Here is a 14,781-nt window from a genome sequence, read left to right on the forward strand (position 1 = left end):
TTTATGCCAGAACAGACAAAACTGAACATTATTTCAAAACTCGAGTCAGGAAATGACATGTTCTGCAATAATGAAATACCAAGAATTTTAAGGAAAACAGTATTTAGATAGAAAATTAAAAGCAAAATATTTCCATAATTTTTAGAAAAAGATGCATCAGATTACCGCATGGTTAGCATTGTTTCTGAGAGCAACGTCTATGGCACCCAGGAAAGTGCACATACAAGGGGCAGTCAAATGAAATGTAACAGATGCAAATTTAGGACATGAAAACTCACTGGTGGGTGGTCCAGTATTTCCCCTGGAACTGTGCCAGCTTGTCCATTATATTTGCTTTATGGGCATTGTGTAACCTTGTGACAAGAGTCCGGGGTGTTTTTTATTTTTCGCAGTCACCCAAGAGTGCCCACATACTGCTCTGCATTAATGGTGTGTCTGACCATGTTTCAAGAATTCCTTAAGGAGAAGCCCCTGATGATCAAAGGAGGACATGACTTTCACTGTACTGGCCTGTGTCTTGAACTTTTTCAGAGGGAATGACCATGCTACCACTGCATGCTTTAAGAGATGTTTCTGGCTCGTAACGGTGATACCAGCTCTCATTACGTTACAATATGCTTTGGGAATGTGTCACCCATCTGTTCTCTTTCGAGAGCTCCCAGTCAGGCCAACAATGGCAGGGGTGCCAGCTCTTCAGCATGCAGGGAGTCCATGAGCAGGAATTATTTTCCCGGTGTTCGCTACATTTAATTTGACTGCCCCTCATACATTGTAAGAAATCTCCTTGATATTTTCAATAACTGCAAACACTTTAGTCATATCTTGCCTGTATTTAGACCCTTTTTTTAAAAGCTAAATTTGCAAGAATTAGCATGGCACCATTTAAAACTGCATTGGTAGTTCTTGCATTTACTGTAATGGGGAGGGTAAGGTAGATTTCCCAGTTTAATTAAGTACAGTTACTGTTTTGCATCTAAAATTCAGGATCGAAATTGCAAAAAATAAATAAAAAATAAACTCTAGAAAATACCAGCAACTTCTTACAGCTGCATTATTTGCAGATATATGTGGGAATTCTTATTCAGGTCTTGACAATTCAGTTTAGTTCAGTTGAACATATACTGTAACAAAACACACACACCCACACACCCCTTTATGTTGCAACTAACCAAAAAACCATGAACTGGAAAGATCTGATGTCTGTTCTCAAAAACATTTTGTAAACTTTGATGGAATCTTGAAATTAGTGACAAGATTCCACCAATCTGTAAAATTAGTTTTCAGCAACCGAGTGCTATACTGGTTTTATAAGTTCCAGAACTATGCTTTGGGTTAAAATTTTCAGGCAGTTTTTAAATGTGTCAAGCACTTCATATATTTGTAAACCTATATTACATAGAACTCATGCACAGCATGTCAAAACAAATGTAAAATCTTGAGAATGAAGACAAGAAACTCAAGGACTTTGGATTTCTCCACTTTCTTTCTGACTATCATGCAACCTTTTATTTAAAGATGGCTACACAGAGTGTCGGATCTCTTCACTCATTCTGAATCATATCATTTTGAAAATAACATCTTTCTTGTCTTGTACAGTTTGAATCTCTAACTTCACTGGACATTTTAACAAAAAGGAAAGCATTTCCTCACTATACCCTAGTAGGAAGTAGATCTTGCGTGGAGTCAGATGCTGAAAAACCAGGCATGCCACAACTATCATATTGTGACGTCGCTTAATGATCACTTCAGATGCCAGAAGACCTGGCCAAGTCCCTGTCATAAATCTTCGAATAAGGAAATCATCAAATGTCATAAGTGCAGGTCTTGCATCAAATCGTTCCTTGGTCAAGATTAGCTGCAACAAAACCAGAATATTTCACAGATGTCTGTGTATAATAAATACATGTATCTGCATCAATCTTGTTTCTGCTAAATGAACTAGTACAAAATCTGTTGAACAAACTAAAGAGAATGTCCCAGTTTTTTCATGATTAGCTTTTTAGCATTAATACAATGAAGATGAGACTCAAGTGTTATGCCCATTTCTAAAGAATATTATGAAAACACATAAAAGCATACAATACAATGTTTGCCCTTCCTAAACACATACTACTGGTCTTTACAAGCAAACCTATTGCTTCGTCAATGACTCTGTCATGTATATGTGTGTGCAAACCAAACAAATTATAGTTCTCTACAATTCTGTCCGTATTTTTTTTTAAGCCTTATATTTCTTTTTAATTGAGAATTCTTTTTGTCTGTTACTTCTATGTAAATAGATATTGGGTGCATGGTATGCTCTGCTTCTAATGAGTATACCCCATTTTTCTCTTTGATCTTCTTTTCCTCTCTCTCACCATCCCCTTGATCAGACCATAAATGTCTGTAGCGGAAGAAAGGATTGTTGCACAAGACATTTATTTCAGGTTTGTAAAAGTGCATGCAAGTTTTATCAAGTACTGTGAGCCCAAATTTTGCATGGAAAATAGTGCTATTTAAGTTCTTTTATTATTGTAAGGTGTTCCCCGTTTTCTAAACTGGTAGTCAAATCCTCTCTGGCTGTCTATTAACAGCAGCAGTCAATTTGGTTATTTTGGTAAATAGCTAAATTGATTGGCCCTATGTGATAGAGTATGGAAGTCTGGTTTGCAAATCTTAAGCTCATAAAATTTTTTGAGATTATTTTTGTTTGTGAAGTAAATCATTAATGAGACTTGGCTGAAGGAGGCTGACAGTGATAATGACATACATATCAGCGGGTTTGGCGCCCTATAACACCAACAAATCCACCGGCAGAGGCGTGTGTTTGTACATAAACAAGCGGTACTGCAACACCATTGTGGTCAGAAAATGATTGTGCACCACCAATCTTGAACTGCTGTCCATTTCCCTCCATCCTGACTACCTCCCTAGGGAATTCCCTCAGTTGTTTTATACATTTGTGTACATATATATATACACACGAGCAAACGCAGTCCACTGTGATACACAAATTAGATGCCATTTGCCCGGACACTCCCAAGTTTATCCTTGCGGATTTTATCGCTGCTGGCTTACTGGGATACTTGAAAGCTATCTATCTAATCCTCTTCGTGCATCAGATTGCACATAAAGCCTCAACCAGAGTCTGCCACTGATGTCAATCAGGTGAAACCCGCTTAGGTGACCCATGTCCAGCCCTTTCCTTTCATCTCCCTTTCCACTTGTTCTTCTCCAAGTTTCCTTTCGCCCGTCAGGCTTGAATCTCCATCTCCACATTCTCCAGTGATTGACATTTTGGACCCAAGATAGGTGAAACTGTCAACTTCCTCAATCTCTTCTTCATTTAGTTGGATGCTGTTGGAGTCTGGTGTTCACTCATACTTTTCGTTTTCTTTGCGCTGACCTTCAAGCCAAGGCTTCCAGCTGTTTCTGAGAAAGCATTGGTTTTTTCCTGCATGTCTTGGTGGCGGTGTGACAAAAGGGCAATGTTATCAGCAAAGTCCAAGTCTTCCAGCGTTGTTGTTGCTGTCATAGTCATGGTCCATCTGATCCCTCTCTTCTCACTGTCGGTGGAAGTCTTCATGATCTAGTCCATGGTCAGTCAGGATGAAGAGGAACGGCGACAGAATGCAGCCCTGCTTCACCCCGGTACTGACGCTGAAGGGGTCTGTGAGCTCCGTGTCACAGACAACCTGGATTTGAAATCGCTGTACAGCATTGCAATGACCTGAACAAGTTTTGCAGGGACTTCGTAATGCCTCAGGATCTTCCATAAGGACTCTCAGTGAATGCTGTCAAAAGCCTTCTCCAGGTCGATGAAATTGATGTACAGCGGTGTGTTCCACTCGTTGCTCTGCACCAGAATCTGTTGCAGAATGAAGATGTGTTCAGAGCAGGATTGCCCAGGGCGAAATCCTGCTTGCTGTGGTCGGAGGTCTTTCTCAAGGGTTGCCGTCAGTCTTGCTGAAGACCTTGCTGGTGAGGAAAAAAAGTGTTATGCCCCTCCAATTATTGCAGTCTCCAAGATCTCCTTTTTGGGTAACTTGATGATGAGCCCTGTTTTCCATGGATCAGGGAGCTGTCCTGATTCCCAAACTTGCGTGAAGATTTCAGTCAGCATGGGAGCTGTCACATTCACATCTACTTAAAAGCTGAGCAATATGTATTCTGCTCCATCACACAGGAATTCTATTATTGACCCTTGTTGCAGCACTATCCCCGGCGCTTACCATCCCTTGGAGCATTGTATCACATATTCTCCTGGCACAGGTGTATAAGATGGCGTGTCAGCGATCGGGTGTGGGATGCAATGACCTCATTTTGTACACTTGTGTGATGAACACTTCCTTGTCTTGAATGTCTCAAAGACATGATCTTCGACTTTATGGTATAAACCTTAGAGCTAAAAACATATCAACTGATAAAACTGCTCTTTCTAATGCCAAAGAATTTGAGACATCACTGTTTTTTCATGCCTATACTTCATGGTGGGAGGATCCATCACCCTGTGATAAGTATGCTAAGCTGTGAAATGCTGGTTTGAGACTTACATAAGGCAGCGACTGGAAAACTCACTCATTACTTAAATGATATTGATTTACTGGAGAACTGGAAGGTAAAAAAAGACTGCTGCTGCACTCTGCCTTGACTATGCCATGTCACAGACAAAGTGACTTAAGGTATGGAACACTTCAACATGTTTTTTGCCCACCAGGCTCCCAGACCTTTACTATCCATTTTTTTCTTCTCTATTTCTTTAACTTCATATGAAAAGCCTCTTGTGAACATCAACTGTATATTTTTAATGCAAGCTGGCATGCCTTAAGTGATCTAGAGTAAAAAAATTCAGCAGCCAATGCAGTGTGCACATGGTATTATAATTTGATTCCAGTCCCCTGAAAATTGAGTACCATTGTGATCTAAAAGAGCATAGTAATGTTTATGTGAGTTTTAAGATTTTATGTATAACAATAAACTGACTGTTGTTTCATAAATAGAGTTTCACAATTTCTTTCCCTTTCTCCTTCTCTAGCTGCAATGTAGTACTGCCATAACACCAAATCAAGGAGATGCTTTGCGCAATTTTCATAAGAATGAATGGGCATACCCGTGTGCCAAGAGTTCCAGCTTTTGGTAACACCTATTTTGAAGGGGGCTTGTGCCTGCTCATACGTTAAGGGTTTATTTCTGTTGATTGTTGCTTTTGGAACACCTGCGCGTATGTTCTTCAAAGAAACCCATGTCGTCCGCAGTCCCCGAAATGCAAGCAGAAAAACCGGCGGTACCGAATGTACTTTATTTGACGCCTGTCAAACAAAAAAAAAAAATAATAATCGTAAACTGACATCAATTTATTACAAGTAATTTTTAAACTAAATTGCAGACCAAAAATAAATATACTATATAGCCTTCTACACCTCTCAATGCTTAAAATTATTCATGCAGCTACGAACACGCCGTCAGATCTTACAAATGGCTATAAATTCTCTTCAGCGTGAAAATATTTATGTGATATTTAGGTCTATAAATAGTAAAGCTGTATAGTTCATGCAAAACCAGGTTTGTAAAGTTTGACAAGCTGCTGACCTTATAAAACTGAAACGCTGTTGTCGCCATGCTGGAGCAGAAGACGAGAAAGAATGCAACGGAAGTGGAAATGACTTGTAAAAGAAAAATTCATTGGTTCTGGGATGCAATCTAACCAATCGGTATTTAGATGACAAACGCTTCTGTGTATATACGTCAGCGGTTGACTTCTCAGCCATTTTGGTTGGGTACACGTCTCACACACGCATTTTCGGGAAAGAAGTGGTGCATACATCTACGACTTTACTTATTGGTTTAGGTAATCAGAGTAGAGGTGAGTACTTTAAAATACTTCTGTTCACAGAGTTTTTAAAATAATAAATTTATTATAGAGGGCTAGATCAGATGTCACATTTTAAAATATGAAAAGTGCTCCGTCAGAGGCATAACGCAACTGAATCCAATTCCAAGGTTCATTAATTGTAGACTCGAATATTTTGACGCCGTGAGCTATGTTTTAATGTTAAAATCTTCTCTGATCCATTAAGTAAGCGTAAGTTTTAAAGGGTATTTTTATTTAAAATATAATGTTTATATATCTATTTATGGTTTGTTCTGTTCTCTCACACAGATCGTAGACGTAATTGTAAGTCGAACGTAAGGTGATATGATGAACCAGTAAAATAGTAGACACAGTCTCTTAACAGCTGTTCGCTTCTTTTGATACATAGTTAGATAGTGTTGACAGAAAGGACACAAGATGCAATATCATATAATTTAGATATATAACTCGCACACATTACAAAAGCATTAACTTGTTGCAAGCGGGCACACAGTTTATCTCTCCCTCCCATTCGCTTGCTCTCTCACACAAGATACTTAATAGACAATTGAATTAGTCCAGATCATTTCATTTGTGCAACCTAGTGTTATTTTATGTTACTTAAATCATTTTCTAGTAGTTTTCCATATTTTATGTGACAGCTTTTGTGAGGGCATATTTTTTCACATGATGCATTTATAAACATTGGCCAGCCATATTCACATATTACACGTTGACAATGTAAGCCCTCTTACACATAGATATATATGTTAATTTTAGAAAGTGATCATAATACAGTACTGTCATACATGTCACACACATAATAACACATGCAAAGGTACAAAGTATCTCAAATTAAATAATTAATGCATAAATTAGAAATCATGAAAACCCTGTTCTGTTTTCTGCTGCAGTTTTTGCAGCAAACAGGCATAGAAGTTGTAGGGTCTGTTGGTTGTTATAATTTCAGCATAGTACACAAATGTGATTGCACAGTAAAAGTCTTTTGTGCTAATTTGTTACAGGAAGTCAAGATGTTTCTTTGGAGCTGGTTTCAGAATATGCTGTCATTCTTGGGTTAGTTAATTATAGCAGTATAATTGGGAGCATGATTTTAATACTTTTGTGGAATATTTGTTCCTTACCATTTTTAATTACTGTTAGAACATAAATTCAGTGGCAAAAAAAAAATCCAAAAGAGGTATTCAGATTGTGTGGTGGTGTGCAAACAGAAAATACCAATGTAGATAATATAAAAGCTTCATTATACCTCCGGTCAGATATATTAAGCAAACGGTATAGTACCTGGAACAATTCATGGTGTACAGAAGTGAATGGAACTTTTTCTGTGAATATACTTATCATTGAACAGGCCTTGGTCACAAATCAGGAAAGTTGTTATTCCTGGGTTTAGACAATGCAGGCAAGACTACTCTGCTTAGTGTCCTTAAAGAAGGGCATATAATTCAGCCAGTGCCAACGCTGCATCCAAGTAAGTTACTGCCAGCAGAAATCCTGGATGGCATGCTGCATGGACCAATTTGCAGTGCTGCCAACGCAGTTTATAAACCATGTATGGAGCATGCTGGAACGCCTTCACATTAAGATGTTTCTGATGTGGACAGAAGATTTAGTGTAGCACTACTTGAAAGTGTCAGTCATGGGATATCACAGGAATTAAGTAAAATATGCAAAACTCTGCTACACCTAAAATTTAAAGTACTTAATTTTAGTTGCTTTTATTTACAAAAATGGAAACTTATAATTTAATTATCAAATTATTTAACTACTTCATCAGATTGGTTCTATTAAACAATTTTTCAAACTTTTGATCACCTAGCGGTAGACATGATCAGCAGAAAGAAAACAAGTTAGAAAGACAATTAACTTTCGATTGTTTTGATTGTTTGTAGTTTAGTAGGATTTTATTTGTGTTTATAGAACTTCGCCACATCATGAAATATAATGTGTGTGGGTGAGTATTTTGTTGGTGTAAACTCTTACATCCATTATCTTGATACAGGGATTAATAATTGCCGTTACTAAATCTGAAATGCAGTAACAAGTCAGTGATATATATATAACGCATTAGGCAAGACTTCTTGAGGCAAAACATAAAATATCCATCTGCGTGACTACATTCTGTCTTTCTCTCTCTCTCTCTGTGTTCCATAGGCTTATACAAAAAGTCTGGTAAGCTAGTATTCCTGGGTCTAGACAACGCAGGCAAGACCACGCTTCTTCACATGCTTAAAGATGACAGAATGGCTCAGCATGTGCCAACCCTGTATCCAAGTAAGACTGACATCCTATGCATTTGTTTCATTTATACTTGTAGAAACTGCTATTTGCATTTAGATTTATATAAAGCATTTTTCCTGCTCAGTAATGCATTGCTGTTGGCATTTGCAAATTTGCACTAACACTAGTTATTTTACTGCTAAATAAAGTGCAGGATGGCTATATAATAACTACTAATGGGGGAATGTGAAGTGTTAGATGTGATTATGCTGCATACTTCCCCGTGTAGTAAAGTAATTTTATTTGTCTGTTAGTCTTTGTGTAACGGTAGCATTGAAGTGGCAAACTGTTTACAGTTCAGAATTTATCCCTTGTATCTTATCACATACTCACCCTTTAAATTAAAGTACTTTGGTTGTACACATTTAAGTGAACTGTAAAGTGAGATGGATTGCTTTTTCCTATTCTGTTGCTGTTGAAGTGGCATATGATTGCATGGTTTTCTGCTTTATGCTGTAATTAGCAGAAATGCATTTTTTTTTCTCCTGATGTGGCCCAACCTAGCAAGACTTCTCCATCATGTGTTACAAAAGTTAAATTTTTTTTTAATATGCAGTAAAATATAATTTAATGGAACTTGGGATTAAATCATATTTTATTGTGACATTTAAGCATATCTAAAGAATATCCACAGAGGAACTATTTTAAAAAGTTAAATGAAATTTATCTCTAGTTTCGCTTTTTTAAATCTTATCTAACAACATATATAAACTTTAACATGCTGGAAAAATGTATCTAATATTTATGGCGTTACAAATTTGTATAAATTCTGGATATAACTTGTTTAATTATTTACACAAAATTTCTTTATCTTTTTTTTAGCCTCTGAAGAATTGAGCATGGGAGGGATGAGGTTTACAACTTTTGATCTTGGTGGTCATAGGCAAGGTAAGATTTTTGTGTAAGATGGAATGGTAGATTTTCTGTTTTGGGAAAACCTATTAAAGGTGCTATGATTTCACAAGCCCATTTGTGGAAGGGGCTTATAATATCATGGATAATATTTTTTGAGAAAGACAGAGCCTATCCTCACTTTACTGCCAATGTCTTCATTAAGCATGATTTGAGGGTCAGAGGACCAAAAACCATACAGATGGTCCCCATCGAACAAATGATCATATGTTATTTCTGCACACTTGAAGTGTTGCATTTTGCTGAGAACTAAATGCTACCTTAGCCAGTGATAGAGGGGTGGGGGGATTGGTGTTTTATGCCGTTCCAGCAACTGAGGCTATATTACGGCAAGGCAGCCAACCCTGTAAACAGATGCCACGTGCAGAGAAAGAACAGCGTGCCCGAGACGAGAAATGAACTCTGGGCAGCCAACCTTCACTGTATTGGTGACAGGCGCTAACCGTTGCACCACCGGACCGCTCGCCAGTGATAGGACACACAGCATGAACTACTAAGAAATGAGACAAGCCAACACACTGCCAAGAAACGAGTAGAATCAATATAAAACTGGCAAAAAGCAAAGCAAATGAGAATCGGCAGACTTCCAAAAAATAAGTAGAATCTATGCATGCTGCCAAGAAATAAGTAGAATCAACACAGAAACAAGATGAGAAGCCTTCCAAGAAACGAGGAATTGAGGCATGTGGCCCAGCAGCAAACAGAACACACTCTACCAAGAGGCAAATAGAATCAACACACTCTGCCAAGCAACAATAGATTCTGGACAGACTGACATCATTTGACTAATTCCCCACAAAAGATAGACAGGGAGACCAGCACAAACATTTATCAGTGGATTTTAAAATAGTGCTAGAAGTGGTGTTAACTAAACATAAAATTCTTTATTACAATATTTTGAAACTTAAAATGAATAAAGGCATTTTATTACTGGAAATAGATGGTTGTGTACATAAAAACTGTGCGTGTTTTTGGACACATGATTTTCGGTCTTCTGTCCCAGGAAAATATCTGGCTCCCATTCATGCATGTTGAAAGATTGGATGAAACTTGGTATGAGGAATGTACAGAGAACTGAGTTTTAATAGGGAAGTTTTGAAATATTAGGACAGTAATGATAGTCTGATAACTTTAAAAAAATTGTAATATATTTTAAATGCTAGAGTTTTGGAACCACAAAAATCAAACTGATTTTAAGTTTGGTTTTTTTTTTTTTTGTTTTTTTTGAAATGTGATGTATTTTATGTGATAAATATCCTCTAAATTGTAACTTATTTATCAAGGGAAATCCATTCTTTCAGGCAGATAAAATTTGGCATGTATTTGGTTAGAAGATTTTTAATACATGCAAGGTTATTTACATGTGCAGTATTACGTTTTTAGGCAAATTAAAGTATGTATAAATAATTCCTGAAAATTCCAAAATGTTACTGTAGTCTCTTGGTGTGCATGAATGAAGTTTATTTTGGAAAAGTCAGTATTTTATTTTTTGGCATAGTAGTACAAACCTTGTTTAATAAACCCAAGAAAATGGCAGATAATATCCTTTTCTGGATTTCAGCTAACTCGTGCTTTATTGATTTATTGTTGATTTTTAACATAGATGCAAAGAAAAGTAATAATGTAAATTAATGGTAGGGAAAGGGGTTATTGCTTTTAGGAATTTTACAACATTTCCTGCATGTTATTCTTGCTTTTAGAGGATATCTGATATTTGTGTTTACAGCTCGGAGGGTTTGGAAAGACTATTTCCCTGCTGTGGATGGCATTGTCTTCCTCGTTGATGCTCATGACAGAGAGCGATTTGTAGAGGCAAAAGCAGAGTTAGATGTAAGTGATGTGATATAGTTTTCTTTTTTTTTAAAAAACCAACATACTTTTCAGTGCCAAGTATGTTATAAACTGTATTGAATTTAAAGAATTTTTTTCATTCCATATTTTGGGAAGCATATTTATACAGATATTGCCTTCAAAAAATAAAGTTAAGATTTTACAGTAGCAAAACCATACCCAGTTTCCTTAAAGTCATTTTCCTGAGCTGAATTGTGTTTTCTGCATATCAGTACGTTTGGCTTAACCATTTTGCAATCAGTAAGTGTCCATAAGTTCAAATAGTACTTTTTAATCCTTTATAATTCTCATTGTATATGAAGACATGGATTTTTCACATTTTGTATGCAACATATAGAGCATAGAATGATTTACAAGTGACATCTAATAAATTTATATTAAAAAAAAAAATGGTGCATGGTGATGTTTCTGGGTTGTTCTTTGTGCAGATTCTCACTGTTTGCCTGATCCTAATTCAATTTTGCAGAAGTACTTTATCTGTTGAAAAGTTCATATACTATGTTTGGTTTATGTATTTTAGTCTATGGCATCTTCATTATATTCATATTAAATTTTATATTATTACAAGATTCGTTAATAGTGAATTAGTCCATAAAGTCTTTTCATATCATATAAGCGAGAGGGGGAGGTGGGTAAAGTAGTCCAGTAACAGAGTTTAATCCAGCTTAATTTTTTTGTAATTATCAGAGTCTGCTGACAGATGAGCAGGTGGCAAATGCTCCTATATTGATCTTGGGAAACAAGATTGATATCCCTGGTGCTGCTAGTGAAGAGGAGATCAGACATTTGTTTGGCCTTCATAACCTTACTACTGGCAAGGTTATTCTCCAAGTGTTTTCTTTGTCTCTTGTTTTTTAATGATCAATTTTGCCTTGAAATGTGATGTTTTGCATAGGTGCCAAAGATGCTTGTAGGAGTGTTAAAGGCAGCAACCTTAAGTCTTACTAAAAACAAAGTGTAGTGTTTTTTACCATTGTACTGAATGATGAATGATTGCGAGATTTTGTATCAGTAGCCATTTGCTTTTTAAATTGGGCTTGTTCCCAGAGTTTATTGTTAAAACAATTTGTCACTTCCATTATTATTATTATTTCTTACCAGAAAAATATTTGTGTGTCTCTTGGCTCTTTTTTGCAGGGCCAAGTTTCTCGTAGTGAATTGCCTGGCCGCCCTATAGAATTGTTTATGTGCAGCATCTTAAAACGTCAGGGCTATGGTGAGGGATTCCGCTGGATTGCCCAGTATATCAACTGAGTTTAGCAGCTTGTGCCTGCAGTGGATGTGACACAGTAGACAATGTGCAACTGGACCTGACTGAAACCCTGAACTCTTGAACTGAATGGCACTTGCATTTTGTGGCACTTTCATGCCATTGTGGGTGCTTGATTGTTTGCATGTGTGTGTGTGTGTGTGAACATGTGCATGTTGTATGAGATGTGTTGATCATGACAGAAACTTAACCTTTTCTCCATTTCTTCCATTCTGTTGTAAAAGTGATACACTAAATGTATGCCACAAATCACTGTGAGCAAGTGTAAGTGTAAGAGAAAATGTAAAGAGTTCCATAGAGAAATAAATCAGTCTTCATGTAGAGAAGGTCAAGGAGAGAAAAAGTAAAGTATTAAGGCTGGCAATGCTTTCAACAACATGAGAAGATGACAGTATGCTTTATAACAAAATATCTGTTTCATACTAGATTTATACAGGATTGATCTTTCCTCCCTTTGAATAGGTAGTTGCTGTTGCCTAAGTTTTCTCATCTCTTCTTGGGGTTACTGCTTCACATTCTGATTTTTTCCTTCAGCTTCATGTCACCATGGTGTTTGCTGTCATCAGCCACATACCATTTTATAGCACATTTGAAATGTGAATGCCTAATCTGGTGTAACAGTTGTTTAACCTTTGCAGGACAGTTTGCAACTCTGCAGTCTTACTGTTTTCTGTTGTGTGTTGAGAACTTAAATGCCTCTTTTCCCTTGGATGGGGTGGGGAGGATTCCTTTCTAGTGTTTGTTTTTGTTTTTTTGTTTTTTTCTTTCCTTTCCTTTCTTGGCTAATATTAAAGGATAAGTTTCAAAGTTAAAGAACCAGTTCTTTTGGAGAAAAGCATGTGAAATCTAAAGGCCAGGTGTATATCTGTGTGAATGAAGTGTATTTTTCCATGCATTTTGTTACAACAGAATAAATGCTAATCCCTTAATTGTTAGTGTTTGCTGTTAATAAGTTCTACTTATTTCTGTCTTTTTTTTTGGTGCATTGAATTTAGTTGCTTTTTGTGTTATTTGAACACCCCAACAGGGTGTGCAAGGAAAAAATTACACGTGAATGTGTGCAAAAAAGCAGCTGTCTTTTCAAGGGAAACGTGTATCAGGGGTAACCCAATCTTGTATGTTTATGACCTTCATGGAGAAGTGATTGTTAAGACTCCTTTCCAAGATTTCTAAAACCTTTAGGATAGGTGAAGCTGGGTTTAATGTTTTTTTTTAAACCTAAACTACAAATAAATTTTCTCACGGGTTAAGGTCACGTTTCGCATAACATCCTCATTAGTGGCAGTCATTTTTCCAACTGCACTACAGGCTTGCACGAGTCTCTAGTCTTGTATATATATTAACTCGGTTTTGTTAAGGAAAAATCAAATTTTCAGCTGGGAGGGGTGTCCTTTATATTGTCTGTGTGATAGAGTAAAAGAACAGTCTGTAGATCTTTGTACAGTGCTTTCACTGTGTGACAAGCTTGCTACACAGTAATGGTTGTAACTGCACTGAAAAACTGCATTTTAACTCCAAGTACATGTATTACAATGTAATTTGGTGCTGTATTTCAGGATATCTGATGGACTGGAGAACTAGTGCATTAATCAAAGTATATGGAGAACTTGCCATCAGTTTTTCCTAAAATTTGTAATTTATCCAGATCTTAGACTTAATATCATCATGCTGTAGCAGGTATTGTTTCCATTCACACAAGCATGCATGTTAGAAATAATGCCATATGAGCTCGTAAACAAGTGTTTTATAAGTGCACAGAAACAGCATTTAAAGTTGTCATGAAAAGTATATACCTTCTCATAGATGTTTTATAACAAGTGAAAGCTAAAATACCTGCTTCTCCAGTTCAGAGTTTTTCAGTGTGTATGATGCACACGCACAACTTACAGTTGTCATCGAGGCAATATGGTGTCCTCTAAGAATAACATATTGTGTGGCACTGTAGCATGAGGGGCAATAAGTCACTTTTTCCCCTGAATGTACCATAGTTTCCTTTCCACCTCCACTGCTCCCTTCTCCAAAGATACTTTTATGGTTATTAATGTCAACCAGCATACTTGAATTTCCTTTTCAAAAAATGTCAGAAAACACCATTCACAACTGGCCACATTTCAAAATATTCACATAGTATAGACAAAATGTCTCAAGGTGTATCCATAGAGCAACAAAAAGAAAAGTGCAGATCATAATCTGGCACTTAAGTCTTCGTTAGGTCCTTGTAGGATGCTAGAGGCACCCAGCAGAATTTGGAGAGGGTGATCTGAAATATAATCCGATGCATTGAGGGTGACGAAGGAAACAAGGTTACTAAGACTCCTAGCATGCTGTGGGAAGGCTTACCATGTGCAATCAGTGTGAATCAACAGAATTCTGGTTTCTCCAGGACTGCTCACAGCATGTGGCTTTGTTTTTTGTAAATTGATTTCAAAAGGCACACCATTATTTATATATTTAAGAAGTTTAAGTGAAGGAAGTTACAGAAATTGCTGATATTTTGATTTTGTGTATCTAATGACAGGCTAGTTTTATTCTGAATGCCGTTTTTTTTTCCCCTTCTGTAGAGTATTTTTGGGGTAAATAAATAACAGAATTTCCTCCTCTTCGTGTTTTATTTTGC

At 36.8% G+C, this 14,781-nt stretch overlaps 2 protein-coding genes across 4 annotated transcripts; one reads left to right on the forward strand and one right to left on the reverse strand.

Annotated features, from left to right (window-relative positions):
* Positions 1-1,464: 1,464 nt before the first annotated feature.
* On the reverse strand, positions 1,465-5,649 carry LOC112558672 (28S ribosomal protein S24, mitochondrial-like). The gene is made up of 4 exons (XM_025229294.1): positions 5,569-5,649; positions 5,090-5,288; positions 2,320-2,459; positions 1,465-1,855 (listed from the first exon to the last, which is right to left on the reverse strand). The coding sequence occupies exons 1-4, from the start codon at positions 5,596-5,598 to the stop codon at positions 1,556-1,558; spliced, it is 669 nt and encodes a 222-aa protein (XP_025085079.1). The 5' UTR covers positions 5,599-5,649; the 3' UTR covers positions 1,465-1,555.
* A 59-nt stretch (positions 5,650-5,708) lies between these two features.
* Positions 5,709-14,758, forward strand: LOC112566086 (GTP-binding protein SAR1b-like). Of its 3 annotated transcripts, XM_025242038.1 has the most exons (8): positions 5,709-5,842; positions 6,856-6,907; positions 7,203-7,322; positions 8,006-8,125; positions 8,954-9,019; positions 10,770-10,873; positions 11,582-11,713; positions 12,032-14,758. In XM_025242038.1, the coding sequence occupies exons 2-8, from the start codon at positions 6,865-6,867 to the stop codon at positions 12,146-12,148; spliced, it is 702 nt and encodes a 233-aa protein (XP_025097823.1). In that variant the 5' UTR covers positions 5,709-5,842; positions 6,856-6,864; the 3' UTR covers positions 12,149-14,758. The 3 variants fall into 3 exon arrangements, with proteins under 3 accessions (XP_025097823.1, XP_025097842.1, XP_025097832.1); XM_025242057.1 differs by lacking the exon at positions 8,006-8,125; XM_025242047.1 differs by lacking the exon at positions 7,203-7,322.
* Positions 14,759-14,781: the final 23 nt, after the last annotated feature.

Source organism: Pomacea canaliculata, linkage group LG1 (assembly GCF_003073045.1).
Source record: "Pomacea canaliculata isolate SZHN2017 linkage group LG1, ASM307304v1, whole genome shotgun sequence".
Taxonomy (NCBI): Eukaryota; Metazoa; Mollusca; class Gastropoda; order Architaenioglossa; family Ampullariidae; genus Pomacea; species Pomacea canaliculata.